This window comes from Cucurbita moschata, unplaced genomic scaffold, assembly GCF_002738365.1.
Source record: "Cucurbita moschata cultivar Rifu unplaced genomic scaffold, Cmos_1.0 Cmo_Scf00012, whole genome shotgun sequence".
Lineage (NCBI taxonomy): Eukaryota > Viridiplantae > Streptophyta > Magnoliopsida > Cucurbitales > Cucurbitaceae > Cucurbita > Cucurbita moschata.
The window spans coordinates 3,412,353-3,431,534 of record NW_019268528.1 but is presented as its reverse complement, the minus strand read 5'-3'; the positions used below and the strand labels follow the sequence as shown (position 1 = coordinate 3,431,534).

Below are 19,182 nucleotides of genomic sequence, written 5' to 3'. Positions count from 1 at the left end.
CAACTACTACCGAGTCAAGCAAGTGTGTCTCCAAACTCTTCGTGGTGAGTTGGAGAGCATGAAGATGGAGTTAAAAAGTGTATCTGACTACATCACGTGTACAGACCGTGGTAATCCAACTCAACCAAAACGGAGAAATGTTAGCCGAGACGCGTGTTGTGGAGAAGATTTTGAGGTCATTAATCAACAACTTTGAGAATATTGTATGTGCGATAGAAGAGTCGAAGGACCTAGCGACGTTCACGGTCGATGAGCTCGCCGGTTCTCTTGAGGCACACGAGCAACGTAAGAAGAAGGAGGAAACACTCGATTAAATACTTCAAACCAAGGCGTCAATCAAAGATGAAAAGGTACTCTACTCTCAAAATTTTCAAGGTAGAGGTTGTGGCCGTAGAAGTCATCGAAATGGTCGCGATGGTCAAGGCAGAAGTCATGAAGGATACTATAAGGAGAAGGGATAGTCGAGCCAAGCAAATTGGCGTGAAAGAGGACGTAGTCGAGGAAGAGGCGACCGGTCAATTTATTCCAACATTCAGTGCTACAAATGTCACAAATATGGTCACTATGTGAATGATTGTAACTTCGACAATTGTTATAGTTGTGGTAGAGTGGGGCATTTCGCAAAAGATGTCGAGCCGATAGAAAGGTGGAAGGAACAACCAACCTAGCCTTGGAAGACATAACAAATGAAGATCTTTTCTTGATGGCTCAAAATGAAGACAACATCAACAACGACACGCTGTGGTACCTCGACTCAAGGGCAAGCAACCATATGTGTGGTCGCGAGTATCTATTCAAAGAGATGCAAAAGATTGAAGATGGTCATGTGTCATTTGAAGATGCGTCAAAAGTGGAGGTCAAAGGTCGAGGTACGATACATTTCTTTCAAAAGGATGGTTTAATGGGGTCAATCCAAGATGTTTATTACGTACCAGACCTCAAGACCAACATATTGAGTATGGGGCAACTCACAGAGAAAGGTTACTCGATATTCTTAAAAGACTGCCTGCTACACCTGAAGAACAAGCAAAGGCGCTTGGTTGCTCGAGTCGAAATAGGAAGAAATTGGATGTACAAACTGCATTTAAGAAGCATACGAGAAAATTGTTTGCGAGTCGACGTAGAAGACAAGGCATCACTATGGCATCTTTGCTTTGGTCACCTACATCATGGCAGCCTAAAAGAGTTAGCAAAGAAGAATATGGTGCATGGGCTACCCAACATGGACTACGAACGAAAATTTTGTGAAGAATGCATGCTCGGCAAGCATGCGAGAACCTCAATTCAAAAGAAAGCTGAATTTTGGGCTAAACAATCTCTCAAGTTGATTCATACAGATATATGTGAACCAATTACCCATGAGTCTTTCAGCGGTAAAAAGTATTTCATTTCCTTCATCGATGATTACTCACGAAAAACTTGGGTTTATTTTCTGAAAGAAAAATTTGAGGCATTCAAGGTGTTCAAAAAGTTCAAAGTGATGGTGAAGAAGGCAACTGGTAGACACATCAAAGCTGTACGATCCGATAGAGGCGATGAGTATACTTCGACGACTTTCATGGAATATTGCGAGGAGCAAGGCATAAGGCGATTTCTAACCGCACTGTACACCCCTCAATAAAATGGTGTGGCCGAGAGAAAAAAACCGGACCATTCTAGACATGGTTCGGTCAATGCTCAAGAGCAAAAGAATGCCAAACGAATTTTGGGTAGAAGTCGTGCAATGCACCATCTATGTGCAAAATTGATGTCCACATGCGAAGTTAGATGGTCAAACACCACAAGAGGCCTGGAGCGGACAAAAGCCTACAGTTTCTCATCTCAAAGTGTTCAGTAGTGTGACTTATGCTCACATACCGGATCAACGAAGAACGAAACTCGAAGACAAAAGCAAAAGGTATATTTTTATTGGGTATGATGAGAAGACAAAAGAATACAAGCTACTTGACCCGATAAGTAAGACGGTGATGGTGAGTCGTGATGTGCAAGTAAATGAAGCAAGCGAATGAGACTGGAATAATTCAACGGAAGTTAATATCGAAGTTGGAGAATCATCAGTCGTTGCACCAACAAGTATAGCAACAAACTCAGAAATTTCCGATGATGAAGATGAACCACGACAACCCAAAATGTGAAGTTTGTGAGACTAGTATGATTCAACAAATGAGGTATACCTTGTATGTCTTCTGGCAGATGCTGAAAATATTAGCTTTGAAGAGGCAGTGCGAGACAAGAAGTGGCAAACTGCCATGGATGAGGAGATTAAAGCGATTCATCGCAACAATACATGAGAGTTAACAGAATTACTGGTAGGAAGTCAGCTCATTGGTGTGAAGTGGGTGTTCAAGAAAAAGATGAATGCTCAAGGCAAGATAGAGGGGTACAAGGCGTGACTTGTTGCGAAGGGATACAAGCAAAAGGTGGGAATCGACTATGACAAAGTGTTTGCTCCCGTTGCAAGAATGGAGACAATCCGATTGCTCCATTTCCCAAGCGGCTCAATTCAAATGGCCGATTTTTTAAATGAATGTCAAGTCGGCATTCTTGAATGGTGTGCTTGAAGAAGAATTCTACCTCGAACAACCACCCAGGTACATGAAAGTTGGAGAAGAGAAGAAGGTACTAAAATTGAAAAATGCGCTTTACGGGTTAAAGCAAGCACTGTGAGCATGGAATACTTGTATTGATACATACTTCAAGGAGAATGGGTACAAGCAATGTCCCCACGAGCATGCACTTTACACAAAGAAGAGTGGAGGAAATGTAATACTTGTTGTTCTTTATGTCGATGACCTCATTTTTTCAGGCAACAATGATGAGATGATAGAAGAGTTTAAAAGCACAATGACACGAGAATTTGAGATGACATATTTGGGCTTGTTGAAGTTTTTCCTTGGTTTGGAGGTTAAACAAGGAGAGACAAATATTTTTATATCATAGGAGACATATGCAAAGGAGATCTCGAAGAAGTACAAGATGGAAAATTGCAACCCGGTATCAATACTAATGGAACCAGGTACAAAACTCTCAAAGTACAATGAAGGAGAACGAGTAGATGCAAATAGGTACCGGAGTCTGGTAGGAAGCCTTCGCTATCTTACATGCATAAGGCCAGATCTTTCGTTAAATGTCGACATTATAAGCCGATTCATGGAGGAGCCGATTTATTCACATTGGAAGGCGTTGAAGCAAGTCCTACGGTACATCCAAGGAACGATATCACTTGGGTTATTCTACTCGAAAACAGATAATTACAAGTTAGTTGGTTATACTCTGACAGTGATTGGTACGGAGACATAGACGATCGAAAAAGTACATCGGGTTATGTATTCTTTATGGGCAACACAACATTTACTTGACTTTCAAAGAAACAACCGATAGTGACACTCTTGACATGTGAATCTGAGTATGTGGCAGCATCTTGGTGTGTGTGTCACGCGATATGACTTAGAAATTTGTTGAGGAAGATGGAGCTAAAGCAACGAGGTGCAACTGTGATTCAAGTTGAAAACAAATCAACGATTGAGTTGGCAAAGAACCTAGTGAACCATGAAAGAAGCAAACACATTGACGTTCGTTTTCACTTTATTCGAGATCATGTGAAGGAAGGAAGTGTGGAATTGCTGCATGTGGCAAGTCAGGATCAAGTTGCGGACATCTTTACAAAACCGCTACCAATAGTACTTTTCGACAAATACAAAAAGATGATTGACATGACAGATGAAAGGAGCATTTAAGTTTATGGAAGAGTTTTGTTGATAAACATTCAATGTCATTTAGTTAAGTAGATTTTAAATTGAAAAAGTTAACTGTCAAAGAAAAGGCTAATAGTCTGGCTAGGATGGCTTTTTATAAGTAGCTATAATTAGATTTAGAAAAGCTTCTAAATAATTATTTTTTTTATTGTAAAGTCAGACCAGAACAAAAAGAAAAAAGAGAGAAGTCATAGAAGAGGGTTTTTTACAGATAAATTCGGTGTTTTTTGTCTCTCCACTCTCGACATCTCTTTCACAAATACACTAGAATTATTTCATAGTCACCATGCTTGATTGTGTGTCACTCGCCTTGTGCTAAGTTTCGCATCTTTATTGTCAATGTTGCGTAGTTACTCTTTGTGAGTAATGGGTATTGGAGCATTGCAGTCTCCTCCTTTTCGCTCTTTATCGTCGTAATATCTCTTCTGGTGACTTTGTATGATGATGGCATCTATCTAGAACCTAATTCTGATATCAAATATTGGATATGACCTTTGATCCAAGTACACCAAAACAAATAATTGAAGCATAAATAACTACTTGAGGGGTGAGATTCTATTATTTAAGTGGAACAAATGGGAGGTGGAAAGTCAAACCTTTAACTTTTTTTTTTTATATATATTTTCATTAATAGAAACTATAAGATAAAAAAGAATTACAAGTTGAAACACATATGTCCCATTAAAACTTAAAGAGTAGAGGGAGATGTAATGGTACAAAAGCTAAAAGCATGAAAAATTAATGGTTTACATAAATTGGGTTAAACCTTATTACAAAATTCAGCAAGTACCCACAATAAGAATACGTTTCTGTATAGTCCATAGTGTTGCATGTATGTGTTCATAAATACCCTAGTTATCTCCTGCCATATAAATAACTCTCTTTTTTAATTTAACAAATTATGAATATAATAAAAGTTATAGTTTAACCATTACAATAACCAATTTGTTAAGGGTACTCATCATTCCCCAATTGAGAATTAATCACACGATCACTAGGAGTTGGGTCTCTCTTTTCTTACCTACACCATTTGTTGATTATATATATATAAAAGCTTTAAGTAATAATTGAAATGAAAGAGTAAAACAAACTTCCTAGAATGGATCAAACTCATTTAAGGCCAAGGAAGTTTGAATAAAATTGAAAGAATTATTAAGAAAAGCGGATGTATTTCTTTTCTTTAAAGACGTGATTCTCCCCAACTTTCCATCTGGACATTGAATTTTAAGAAGAAACTCTACCCCTCTTGGTAGGGTTGAGGAATTATGGTACGTAAGTGTGATAAATCCTCCAATTTCTATATACCACGATCCATCATCTTTCTGTGTTTCTTCCAAATACTTCACTACTTTCCTTAAAAATGTCTTTATCTCTTTCTTTCGGTAATTTGGAAACAGTTTCTGTGCTTGCATCATTGCATCCATAATGATGTGCATTCTACACATTTAATTTCACCCATTTCATTATTCATCACAAGGGAAACAAAACAAATAATAATAATCAGTCCAATACAATTTATCTCCATGTAATATTTTTTAAGCAATGTTTTTAGATTGTCTACTTACTCGAGCTCCAATGTCGTGTGTTTTAAGAATTCCATTGGATTCAATAGCCGAAAAGGTTAAGATACAACAAAATAATCAAATTAATTAATTGTTATGATTTATCATGTATATACACATATCAATATACATATGACACATACGAAACAACGGGCCACGTGTCAACATGAAATTTAACCATGCCAACCGTACAATCACTTACTTGGATGACCTTAGTCTAAGTTCTATCTAACTCCAAATTAGCTTGCATTCGTTCCTCGAATTCGTTCCCACTTATGTCAAGTTGCTTCATCCAATTCAAGATGCTTCATCTAATTCAACAGGTTTACCAAATTACTTTCCCTAATTTTAATTCCTAAATTTTATTAAGTATTTAAAAAAATTCTTAATCTTTCAATTTAGATTTAATATTCCTATTTCTACTTACATACTATTTGATACTATAATTTCATAATATATTTGAGAATTATTTTATAAATGAGAATATAGGTTTGTTATTATATTCACGGATATCAACCATTTATTTTCGAGATCTCCCTCTATGTTTTTCATTTTATTCTATTCCTGTGTTTTAATTGAGTTTATAGATATTCTTAGCCAATATTTAATGGATTTTTACTCCCAAATCTTCCTTCATTTTCTGCCTGTATTTTTTTTTCTTTTGATTCTGTCATCAATATTCTCGATATTCTCTCTCTATTTCTTTTGATTCTCTCAGTAGGATCGTAGACCAATTTTAATTTGGTTTCATACATTTTTGTGAACCAAAACTCAAGATAAAAGTAGTTAAAGTTTGTCGAATAACTTTATGTAGTGGGACGAACGAGACGTATTTAGGATTCGATTTTTTCATGAAACCTCTTCCTTATCTTGTCAAGCTTAAGAAATCATTTTGGAAGAATGAATTTTAGTGGATACCTCCAATTTCTCATTTGAACCTCACATATCCATACATCTTTCTCTACAAATTTTAGGACTTATTGAGCAACCTGATAGAGAGCTCCTCACTCCTCGAATTCTTCACGAATCCTTCTCCTCTCAATGTCATGAAAATTATGGTATCCTTTGATTGAAGCTTGATGGACCGTGTGTTAAGAATTTGGAGTTTCCCCCAAATACATAAATAAATCAGACTTGATAAGTGTTTCTTTGATTACCCTCGATCATGAGCTTTTCGCTTTTCATGAATTTTCTTATAACTTTCAATTGGATTTCAAAAAAAAAAAAAAAAAAACAAGAACTTCCTACATCGACCATGGAACTCGAATTGACAAATATATTTGGACAATTTTTTTTAGCTCTCGAATCTTTCCTAAATACCCATAAAGTAGAAGCTCAATTATGTTGATTTAGACACTCTCAAGCTTCTATTCTTCTCCAAGATGTTCCTCCACGCTTCCTTATTTATAGCCCAAGCGTTGGTTCTCATGGAAATCTCTAGAATCGAGTTGGTTTTGAATCAAAGATACTGAAAAGCCCTTTATCTACATCATTCTTAATTCCAACCGTTGGATCTTAAGTTCCACATGTCTATTTGTTGTAGTTCAAATTTTGGGTGACGTGGACGGGCAGTTCTCCCTAAAAGTTGGATCGACTCTAAATGGGTCATTCTTAAACTTTCTAGATAAGGCAATAGCATTTTTGTAAATACCTTGAACTTCCAAGTATAGTTTCTAATTTATTTTTCAAATATTTGATTATTTTTTCTAAAAAAATCAAAACTTTTGTTAAATTTTTTCTACCACTTTTTGGTCACTTTTCTCTTCTTTGTGCCTCAAATCTGAAAAAATTCTTAAAAAGATGACCTTTTTGCTTACTTTTTCTTTTCTAAACCTTATTCAAAGGTGTTGATCCTTATAATAGAAAGTTGTTAGAAAGTTGTTAGGGCTTTGAAACTGCTTAGTTCCTTGTCCTTTTACAGGTGTTTTACGTTTTGAGAAAAATTATACGTTTAAACTTTATTTTAAATTATTGCATGTGAATATCAATTCAAATAACTAATGAAAACGATAAGAAGAGAAGCAAAAGTTGAAACATTTATGTCTAATTTAAAAGAATATATATGTATGTATGTGTATGTGTGTGTGTATATTTTGTAACACCCGAGTTTAGTAGGTACGAATGACTCGTTGCTTCCCTTTCTAAAAATTAAAAAAATGTATAATTAGAATTATAAGATTTTATTGTAGGCCGAAAAGACCGAAACTCAAGTCGTTGAAGAAGGAAAACATGCTCGGGATAGTTGTGAAAAAAAAAAAAAAAGGTCATTATGCACCTGTTCCTTTGTAGGGTTTGGACATAACAAGAAAGAGAAAAAAAGGAGAGAAGAAGAAAGATATTAAGGTTTTGGAAGGGAGAAGAAGCGGGGAAGTGAAGAACTGCCCCCAAGTCTGTCATTGGAGATTGATCCAAGGCAAGAGAACTTCGAATCGAGACTATTCTTGATGCTAGAAGAAAAGTTTGGGTGGTGGATTCACTCATTCAGGCAAGAAACCCAAAAACACATCAAGTTACTGTTATGACCTTTTCATTTTGATTTTATGTAGATATGAAGCATTTCTGGAGTGATAGACCTTGAATCTATGAAGTGATGAAGTAAAAGCGGATCTATATAGGTTTTTGAAGAAAACTCAAGACGAAAATCAGAGTCCAATCGAAGAACGGGTGTACCAATCAAAAACAAGAAACGTGAGCTCTTTCGTAACTTTGGAAATCCTTATTTCATCTTGAGTTCACGTAAAAATTATAAGAAAAGTATGTCGGCGTAGGTGAACTAAAACTCTATGACTTTGGTGAAGAAGCGAAATCGATCCGAGTTGTGTGCATTAATTCACAAAAATCCAAAGAAAATGGTTTAAACACGAAATCTTAACACCTTATGAAAAATGTTGTATCGCACGGAGAGAAAAACACAACCATGCATCACCCAACGTAGAGAGGAGCGCGGCGGACAACACGTGGCAAAAGGGCGACCGATACTCAAGCGATAAGAACCACATCCGACCGCCCGCATCTAACCCATCCACTTCGACCCGATGCCGTGACCCACGATTGTGCAACATTTCTGCGCGTTCTACTCAAGTGTGAAAAATGCGTGTGGCGAACCTCCTACCCACCAAGGAAATTTCATAATTTTTGGAACCACTGATCTCAAAATTGATATGATATTGTCTACTTTGAGCACATGCTATTATGACTTTGCTCTAGGCTTCCCCCAAATGCCTCATAACAATGGAGACGTACTTCTTACTTATAAACTCATGACCATTTCCTAAATTAGCCAATGTGGGACTCCCTGCCAACAATCCTCAACAATTCTCCCCTCGAACAAAGTACACTATAGAGCCTCCTGTGAGGTCTATGAAGCCCTCAAACAACCTCCCCTCAATCGAGGCTCGACTCTTTCTTTAGAGTCCTCGAACAAAGTACACCATTTGTTTGACATTTGAGTCACTTTTGACTACACATTCGAGGCTCACAACTTCTTTGTTCGACATTTGAGGATACTATTGACATGGCTAAGTTAAGGGGGCTCTGATACCATGTTAGAAATCACAACTCTCCACAATGGTATAATATTGTCCACTTTGAGAATAAGCTCTCATGGATTTGCTTTCGGCTTCCCCAAAAGACTTCATACCAATGGAGATGTATTCCTTATTTATAAACCCATGATCATGCCCTAAATTAGCCACGTGGGACTCTTCCAACAATCCTCAACCGCATGCTATTAAACCACTATCCTGGAAGCTGGACCTAATGGAATATATTACATGTTATGGAAAGAGATTAAAATAAGAAAATTAAATTTACTTTGAATCGATCGGTTATGAAATTTACTTTAGGTTGAGATTATGATATTGTATGTACATGAAAGAAGGAAGGGGATTTTGTGAAATCTGCGCTCCGGGTGAAGATGTACATTATCTTCCCATCGAACATGTGTGTTAATGTTGCATGAACTATTGCATGTTAATTCTACCAAGTGATTTCCTGTATTTTCTTTCTTGAGAACGGGAGGAACAACGAACTTAGACTAGGGCACTAGAGACTAATCGACTAGAAAAACACCTAGAAAAAGATATCTCTAGAAGACGGTGTATCTAGACCATGACAAGTTTGAGAGGTCTTGCATGAAAATCCTATTGATGAGTGAATCCATGTCTAAGCCATCAAGACCTACCCTAGAAAACCTAGTAGGACACCATGATAACCATGAACAAGGTAGCCCTCTGAGCTTGAGTAGTGTGATTAGTGTCACCAGAACCTTCACTTTTCTCTCTACTTCGATACCGTATCGTCGAGGCTCCACTCCGATTCGGGGATCGTCAATGTAACGACCCAAGCCCACCATTGGCAAATATTGTCCTTTTTGTGATATCCCTTTTGTTGGATTTTATGTCCTAAAACTCATAGTTTGTAAACAAAAACATATTCTATTTTTCAATAAAGTTATTATTGATGTTTTATTCAGTAAAGATTGTTATTGAATAAAGTTAATTTTACGATCATTAATCTAAATCCAATAAACTAAGAACACTCTAGCTATAGTATGTACTTGAACTATATGTAGAGACATAAGAATGAATCAAGTTCAAGTATATAGTTAAAATGATCTATAGTACAGGGATAAGCCTGAGTACCTTATCCTAGGGACATTATGGATGCGGCCCACTTTTGTATATGATATAAACAATGTGATCACTAAATTGTACATGTGGAGACATGTGAGTGGGGGCATCCTATGCAATGAGTACTGCATAAGATCGGATCATGAAGAAAACCACTCTCACTTTATAATGTCGTTTACTGTTGAGACTGATTTTTTCATTCGATGACCCACGTAACTCGATCTTAATCCTGAGCTAACTATGAACTCCTATTTATTCAAAATTATCCTTAGATTTGCATGGGTGAGAGTAGCCCGAGTTCTCCGACTCAATAAGCCTCCCATTTCAGGAGTAAGACTGGGTGAATAGCTGGGGACATAGGGTGCAAGATAGAATTCACTCCTATGCGCTTGTAGGGATAGTAGGGAGGTTGTTGTTAGGTTATGGAGCCTGCTGCTTATTTATAGCTTGGTCATGGGTTATATCCGGTAAAACTATATTTGGTAAAGCTATATCTGGTAAAGCTATATATGGTAAATAGCTATATATAATAGATGGTTAAATCTGGTAAAGCTATATATAGCAAATTGAACTCTATATATATATATATATCCGGTCCGAGCTTTAAAAATGTACTTTCTGTATTCTCTGTATTCTCTCCTACTGTACATACTTGAAGTCATCAATATAAATTCTTTAGCTAGAGTTCTCCTTGCATTTTCTCTATCCTGTTCTTTAGTGTTCATCTAGATCAAGTGTGTGCGTTGTTGTGCGATCCTAACAGTTGTTCCCTTAAATACTGATTCGAGGTCTTGAACAAGGGGTCCCACCCTCTCATTGGCCCGAGAGGGATTTGGTTTAGTGGTTGGACCACAAACCAATTGTTCATTAGAGGATCAGTGGGATTTAAGGAACAAGAAGTAACTTTAGGGGTAAAAACGGTAAAATGACCCAGCTCTAGTTACGAACAACCTGTGAAGGATCGACTTACTAATCATGGTTATATCAAATAGACATAAATATAGCTATAGTGAGGGCAGTGCAACTACTAGACTATAGTGAAGTGTCCTAGTAGTTAACGAATGCTGGTTAACAAGGTTAATGAGTTTAGCCGGTTAATCTCGGATCGTTGGAGCCCATGATCTGTAGGTCCATTAGGCCCCCCTACTAGCTCATATCGGACTAAACCTTAGAATAGTGTGACGAGTGAATTCGAAGTGTTTGAATTCAAATTAAGAAATATGGGCTAAAGATATACGATATATTTAACGCATTTTGTTTTAATTAGGAATTAAACAAAAAGAGAGAATTGGAGATATTTAAATAAGATTTAAATATTTTAATTATGAAGAGGGATTCATAATCAATATGTGCCGGAGTTGATTGGGATTGACATTTGATTTAATGTTAAATATTAATTAAATTGTTTAATTAACCCTTTAATATTATTTTGATTTGAAATTAATTATTTAAATTAATTGTTGAATTAAAATAAAGCATTTTGACTTCGCTTAATAGAAAAGTCTATGTTTGAGTTAGTGGAATATTGAGTGTGAATATATGGTTTAACCAAACTTGCATGTTTGCCACATAATCCCACAAATTTGAGTGGAATTTTGAGTGTCAAAATTTGGTTTAACGAAACATATGCATGTTTGCCAAATAAACCCCACAAATTTCAGTGGAATTTTGAGTGTTAAAATTTAGTTAACTCAAACTTGCATGCTTGCCACGTAATCCCACAAATTTAAATGGAATTTTGAGTGTCAAAATTTGGTAATCTCAAGTTTGCATGAACATGCAAATATGACTCTATAAATAGAGTGACTAAGGTACAATTAAATTCTGCTTGAAAAACTTTGAGAAAATCTCTCAAAACTCTCTCTTTACATATACTAAATTTCTATCAAGTTTAGTCACTCGTCGGATTCCACAATCCCGTTCTAAGGCCGGAGAATAGTTGGGAAGACACTAGTGGTGATTCGAAACTGGTTCGTGAGGAAAAAGGAATTTTGAACTACGAAATGTTAGTATTCAAACTCATTGAGTTTTAATGCTTTTAAACATGCTAGCTAATTTACTATAATTGATGTACTTAAAGTGCGTGAGATCCAAATTGCTTCCGTACGTGTTATAGTAACACCATCACTTTTGGGCTTTCCCTCAAGGTTTTTAAAACGCTAGGGAAATGTTTCTATACCCATATAAAGAATGATTCGTTATCCTTCCCAATAGATGTGAGATCTCACAATACTGTAACGACCCTAGATTTTCACTTACCAAGAGTCTCTACCGTCGTCATCATCTATACTCATATGCGAAATTAAACGTTTAAAACTTCATCATAAAACATAAACTTCATCTTAAAATGCTACTATGGACTTATGTGTTCGAAAACATCTTTTAAATGATCCAACTTAATACTAAATAAAATAAATAACCGTTAAACTTCAAAACACCATATTCTAACCTAAGCGTAAGAAAATAAGTACAACAACCCTATGCATGTGACATGGTCTCTAATTGTGATGTCATCGTCAGCCTTACAAGGATGTATTGCCTTTACTTGAAATAGAAGTAGCACACGGCTTGAGTATTTTAAAAAATACTCAGCAAGTGACCCCATTATTGGGGTTGGGAAATGAAAACACAAAAAACTCATGATGTAGGGACCTATCATTTAAAAACCATGATAAGGGTGATCTCCAGTCTGAAAAAAAATTGGATATATAGTACTTCTCTACACACGAACCACACATGCAAGCGTGGATCTCTTGGCGGTTCGCACCCCCTAGACCCATCATAATCGAGTTAGTTGACCGTAGCAACGTTCAGAGGTCAGCAGACCCTTGAGAGTCATGCGAGGTATGATGATGATCATCATCATCATAGCGTACGCATTCATACTCATCATCATAAATGGGGAAGTATCCCAATGTATATATATATACAAAATGCATGAGGTTCCTATAGTTTTCATCTTTAAATCATCTTCGTAACACAACCCTATACACCGTTCATATATTACTCTAAGTAACATGTAGGTGTTGGTCTTCATACGCTCATCATCATTAACTTCAACTAGGGCTGTATCTTTAGAAAAATATATCATCGTCATAATGCATCATGACATTCAATACATCACATCATCTTGATATGGAATAATATCATGCTAGACCATCTCATCATCATACAATCTTACGTCATCATATTAACACACATCATCATCATTATGTCGTCATCATCATCATGTACGTCATCATAATATCATACATCATCCTCATGACATCGTCATCATGTCATCATCATACAACATCATCATAATATCATCATCATATCTTCATCAAATAATGTCATTATAATATCATACATCCTTATCATTATGTCATCGTCATCATATCATCATCAAATACCGTCATCATAATATCAAACATCAACATATAAAGCATAAATGACACGTGCAAGGACCACTAGGCACGTGTCGTCATATATAAGACAAGTCTTCCACCCGAGCTGATTGTAAGATCACTTACTTGGTTGGCCTTATCCAAAGTTTCTATCTAATTCTGAACTAGCTTGCCTTTGTCCCTTGAATTCTTTTCCACTTGTACCGTGGTGCTTCAACTGTGACGATCTCTTCTTAAAGACAATCATTCCATTACTAATCAGAACTCATGGAGAATTTCTATGGTGCTAAGATGTGTGGAAAACTTTTATGGTATATAAGAAGAAATTTGATTTTTTTTTTTTAGGGGAGGAATGAGGAGGAAGTTTTATGAGTGCGGGATTGAGGAATGTTACAACAATTTTTTTTTTTTTTTGTTACAATCGAGCTAGGCTTAGTCGAACAGGGTAGTGTGACTCGTGCCCGACCTAGTGGAGATAACTAAGGGTCTCCTAAACAGGACCTCTAAGTCGTAAATTCGCTCCTGAGCTGGAGAGCGTGGACCACATAAGTTAACCTCGTAACTGACCGACACACAGGGGATCGCAACCCCCAAATTTTATTGGTGGTATGATCCCATGGAAGGGTTGTTAGCTACCCTCCACGAATGATGTTTAGAGAGCTTTACAGATTTAGATCCAACCCTATTGACCCCTCAGTTTTACATATGAGGTCGTACCTCAATTTAGAACACTGATCATTCACTGCATAAGTAATGTAAGCCACCTACGTTGTATAAAATAATGATTTAGGACCTAGTATGTACTCCCTAGAACCCAAAGTAAAGGCCATAGATACTTACCAGGTTAAGGATATGAAAATAGTCTACCAGAGGTGATTACAGAGTATTCTTATAATCATCTCTCTACATTTTTTTAGGTGAATGATGTCGCTAATATAGGCAAGAGGGTGTACGGGAGTCATGAAGCCACAGAGAAGTGACCTGGGGCATTTACAAATTCGTACAGTAATGCATAGCTATATCATACATTTTGTACCCCATAAAATTCTCTTATGAAATTTCATATACCACATGAACATTGTTTATCTCTTATTACAAGCTTTCATTGTATAATCGATTGGTCTCGCCCTTAATTTCGTTGAAACTATGGCAATGAAACTATGGCAATGAAACCATATTACAAAACTCTGCAAGTGCCCACAATGGGAATACGTTCCTATACAGTCCATAGTGTAGCATGCATCTGTTCAGAAATACTCCACCTATCTCCTGCATACAAATAACTCTCTTTTAGTATCATAAAAGTTATAGTTTAACCAAAATACACATTACAATAGCATACCTGTTGAGGGTAATCACCATCCTCCAGTTGAGAATTAATCAATAGCTTTGCTGCACGGTGAAGAGGAGTTGGGTCTCTCTTTTCCTACATACATACATCATTTCTTTATTTTATATATATGCTTTACATAATTATAAAGTAAAAGAGAGTAAAATTATAAAGTAAAAGAGAGTAAAACAAACCTGCTGAGAATGAATCAAAGCCATTAAAGCAAAGGAAGTTTGAACGAGATTGGAAGAATTTTCTGGAAGAGGAATGTATTTCTTCTGCGTACATGAAATGTGACTCTCTCCCCATCCACCATCTGGACATTGAATTTTAAGAAGAAAATCCACACCTTTTCGTATGGTTGAGGAATTATGGTAAGTGTTTCCAGTTGCCACTAATCCTTTTATAGCGAAGTATGTTGCATAAATGTGACAAATTCCCCAATTACCATACCACGATCCATCTTCTTTCTGCGTTTCTTCCATATATATCACTGCTTTACTTAAAAACGTTTCTATCTCTTTTTTTCTGTGATTTGGAAATAGTTTCGTAAACAGAACAAGTGCTTGTACCGACGATGACGTGCATTCTACGTATCTAATTTTACCAAAACAAAACAAATAATAATCAGTTTAATGTCATTTATCCGTATGTAATATGTTTCAAGTAATATTCTTAAATTGTCTACTTACTCGAGCTCCAATACCGTGTATTCTAAAAATTCCACTGGATTCAATAGCTGAAAAATAATTATATTAATTAGTTGTGATGACTTATTATGTATTTAAGTATTGCTTCACAAAATTGTTATATATGGAATAAGGCTTCAGCTACCTCAAACCACGATGGTACAACTCCGGTAGGCTCCCAAGCTGGAACTCCACCATTTTTTGCCTATTTATTTGACAACAAAATTCGGCAATTCATCCCTAAGTTGACAAGAAAAAGATAATTCTAACTCAAATTCGAAATTACAACCCTTACTTGGAGGGATAGTAGGACATTCACAGCTTCAAAAAACCATTGTGGTTCCATTGGATCTCCTACGATGTTGGAAGGCATCGTCGAAAATTTCAAACAACACTGACACGTCATTTATATACATATGAGAGATTAGTATTTTAATATCTTTTTTGAAAACTATGAAAACAAAATAAAATACCAGTAAATTTTCTCCGGTACAGTCAGAAAGTTGCCATCCATGATCTTGATCAGAGAATGTCCAACTACCTTTTGATATGTGACGATACATACTTCGAAAATCACCGCAAGGATTCTCTCTAACCTTTATATTAGAATACATTAAAATAATATAAAAAATATTTATTCAAATTAAAAAAATTTAGTACCTGTGATTGTTTAACGAAGTCATGCCCTTTCTTAAGGGTCTCCGAGAATTCATGATGGAGATTTGTTGCAAGAATTGCTTGAATGGCAAAAGCAACATCCCATGATTGACTACCAAAACTCTGCTCATATACATATATTAGTCCTTTATATATTTCTCTTATTATTTGCTATGTATATTTATAACAATGTGTCATAAATCGATTTAAATGTTGGATTGAAATTGACATTTTAAGACCAAAGATTATATTTATTTATTTATAATTAGCGAAGTATTTAATTAATGCTTACTTGCATCTTCATTCCATCTTCAGCAATCCATAAGTAATCTTTGATTCTAGCAAGATGTTTCTTATAAGCTTCTCCATTAGGATCATCAACCCAACAAGCAAGTGTAAACAATGGCTGCATGTTCAATACCCCTCCACCATATTAGCTCAATTACATTTATTCATATAATGTTATTAACTATAAAAGAAAAAAGAAGTATGAAATTAACCTTTTCAACGCATCCAATGGTAATGTAATGACTATTATGATCTTCATAATCAATATGGCATTTAGCTACTTGAAGAGCTCTATTTCTTATCGTTTTAAAGGCCGAGCTATTAAGAATGGGTTCTCCAAAGTATTGAATAGCATCCCATGTGAGCTTCTGAAACAATGAACGTTCAAAGCATTTGTCTTCCTACATGATCATATCCAATTCAATCAAAATAATCAAAGTCTCATACCGTACTTGAAATGGAAATAATCAATTTCTACCCATAGAAATCTCAAACCTTTTGAAATGATGAATATTGATTTGTGTGTAGAAATTCTATAATCTCTTTACTCAGCATTTTTGTAGGGAGGATTGAATGGTTTAGGAACGTACCTTTGCACAATAATGGCGTGTTGGACTCCATTTAATGTGATTGTAAGGTTGAGTATAGATTTCTTGGCGTAACTGAAGAATGAGAGGGGTGAGAGTTCCAACGAATCGCTTCCCAAATAAATACGACATGGGAAGAAGTGTCAATCTCGAATAGCAAAACAAACTTTGAGGAATGAACGGAAGTAATTTTCCTAAGAGCCAAAACTCTGGAGGCATAGGGTTTGCTCCCTCCCACTCGTAAACTCCCAGAATCTACATAGTTAAATTACAAGTTTAGTTCGTTAAATTTGAGATACGCCGTTTCAAATAAAATAGTATAGACGTATATAAATAGTACTAACCGAGAGCCAAATTTTTCCCCAGGAAGGTATATAAATAGCACCTCCATGATCTAGAATCCATTTTCGAGCTCTAAAACACTCATCCTTGTCAGGTTCTTCCCCCAACAAACGGAGTTGAATATAGTTAAAAACAGTGCAAAGCATACAACTTTGTCCCTCAATGTGCAATCCCCATCCACCATCTTCATTCTGATGACAATATGCATAGCGAAGGATTTCCTTTCGGTGCTCTTCTGAGAATATAATGCCGAGATGTCCCGTAATATACAACGAAAATACCTGAAAAGAAAAGGGTAATATTGTGATAGAATTATATTAGATAAAATGAATAGAAAAAGGAAGAGTACCAGTGGAGGGAAGTAAAACATAGGGCCAGAGTTTTCAGCGGGCCAATGGCCATGGTGGCTTTGTAAGGCTGCAAAGAACTTGGTGGCTCTTCTCAGTGCAATGGTCACTGTTTCCTTCTTAATTAATGCTACTTTCTCGTCCCCATCTATTCCTTCCTCCACTTTCACTACTGGAATTGTTTGCTTGAAATTTCTCTCTCTTAGAACCTGCATTCTCGTAATATTCAATAACTTATTATAACTTCATTTCCGACCTTTAAATTTTCTTTTTCGAACTTTTCTTTAAGGTTTTTAAAACGCGTATACTATGGAAAGATTTCCATACAGTTATAAAGAATATTTTATTCTCCTCTCCAACGAATGCGGGATCTCACAATCCACCTTACTTCGGGGCCAGCGTCCTCGCTGACACTCATTCCCCTTTTCAAACAACGTGGGACTCCCACCAATCTACCCCCTTCAAGGTCCAGCGTTCTTGCTGGCACACCACCTCGTGTCCACCCCTTATGGGGTCAGTCTCCTCGCTGGCACATCGCCCCGTATTTGCCTCTAATACGATTTATAACAATTCAAGTCTACCGCTAGCAGATATTATCTTCTTTGAGATTTTCCTTCTAGGTTTCCCCTCAAAGTTTTTAAAACGCGTATGTTAGGAAAAAGTTTCCATATCCTTATAAAAATTGCTTCATTCTCCTCTCTAGCTGATGCAACGAGTGGTGAGTAAGCAGTTGGTCAGCTGAAGGAATATGCAGAGGGTAGGAAGATAGTAAGCAGTTGGTCAGCTGAAGGAATATGCAGAGGGTAGGAAGATAGAGGAGGTACAATCAATTAAGTTTCATATTTTTTAAACCTATGAATCTATATTTGATGTCGGAAAAAAAATATTAAATAATTAAACACGGTAGTTATTCCCATTTAGATTTAAACTTAGGAAAGTAAAACACGATTAAAAAAGGTTTAAAACTTAAAATAGATAAATACTTAAATGAGTTATGCAATCATTAAAGAAAACCTGAAATTTCCAAAAAAAGTTACTGCTGCATTGAACTTTGAAGCGATTCTTATAAAAATTTTGGCGGGCTTGTTCCACTTCAGCTCGCTTTTTTGGAGTGCCTTCATCAACTTCGAAGTCCCATGTTTGTCTTCCCACGAAGTTATTGGAGCTGAATAAGTATGGATCGTTTGCTCCTTCCCCCAGCTTAAGTCTCCACATTTTCACTCTCGAAATTGAGCCTTTCCACACAAATGTCTTTTTGTTATAGAGACGAGTAGATTACTTTTATGTGCCTCTGTATCAACGTCAATATTTTCACATATAAATAAAATCAAGAGAAAATAATCAATATTTTCATTATAATTCAAAAAAAAAAAATCAATGAATTATTAGAAAAATTATAAAAAAAAAAAGAATTTAGTCTCTAAACAGTTCTAATGTTCTATGTTGGTTCCGTTTGCATACATTATTAAAATGATGCATTTTTATTTTTTATTTTTTATTTTCAAAAGTGGAAGGTTTAATTATAACTGCCACCTACTCCTAATAAATTCAATGTCCAACACAACCATCATTTATGTTGAATCGACAGAATTGGTCTGTAGCCCTCAA

General features: G+C 36.0%; 1 protein-coding gene across 4 annotated transcripts in view; it reads right to left on the bottom strand.

Moving 5' to 3' along the window:
• LOC111450512 (beta-amyrin synthase-like) overlaps positions 1-18,858 on the bottom strand; it is a 54,077-nt gene extending 35,219 nt beyond the window's left edge. Inside the window, exons 1-14 of one of the 4 annotated variants that reach the window (XM_023090693.1) lie at positions 18,589-18,856; positions 17,577-17,783; positions 17,230-17,508; positions 16,889-17,140; positions 16,511-16,699; positions 16,303-16,416; positions 16,014-16,133; positions 15,827-15,949; positions 15,649-15,747; positions 15,499-15,558; positions 15,357-15,403; positions 14,859-15,261; positions 14,677-14,760; positions 14,508-14,603 (exon numbers count right to left, since the gene is read on the bottom strand). In XM_023090693.1, the coding sequence (XP_022946461.1) occupies positions 14,508-14,603; positions 14,677-14,760; positions 14,859-15,261; positions 15,357-15,403; positions 15,499-15,558; positions 15,649-15,747; positions 15,827-15,949; positions 16,014-16,133; positions 16,303-16,416; positions 16,511-16,699; positions 16,889-17,140; positions 17,230-17,508; positions 17,577-17,783; positions 18,589-18,789 (2,274 nt within the window). In that variant the 5' untranslated portion in view covers positions 18,790-18,856. Of the gene's footprint in view, positions 1-14,492; positions 14,604-14,676; positions 14,780-14,858; positions 15,262-15,356; positions 15,404-15,498; positions 15,559-15,648; positions 15,748-15,826; positions 15,950-16,013; positions 16,134-16,302; positions 16,417-16,510; positions 16,700-16,888; positions 17,141-17,229; positions 17,509-17,576; positions 17,784-18,588 lie in introns of those variants that run through there. The other 3 variants (XM_023090692.1, XM_023090694.1, XM_023090696.1) reach the window with 3 other exon arrangements.
• Positions 18,859-19,182: the final 324 nt, after the last annotated feature.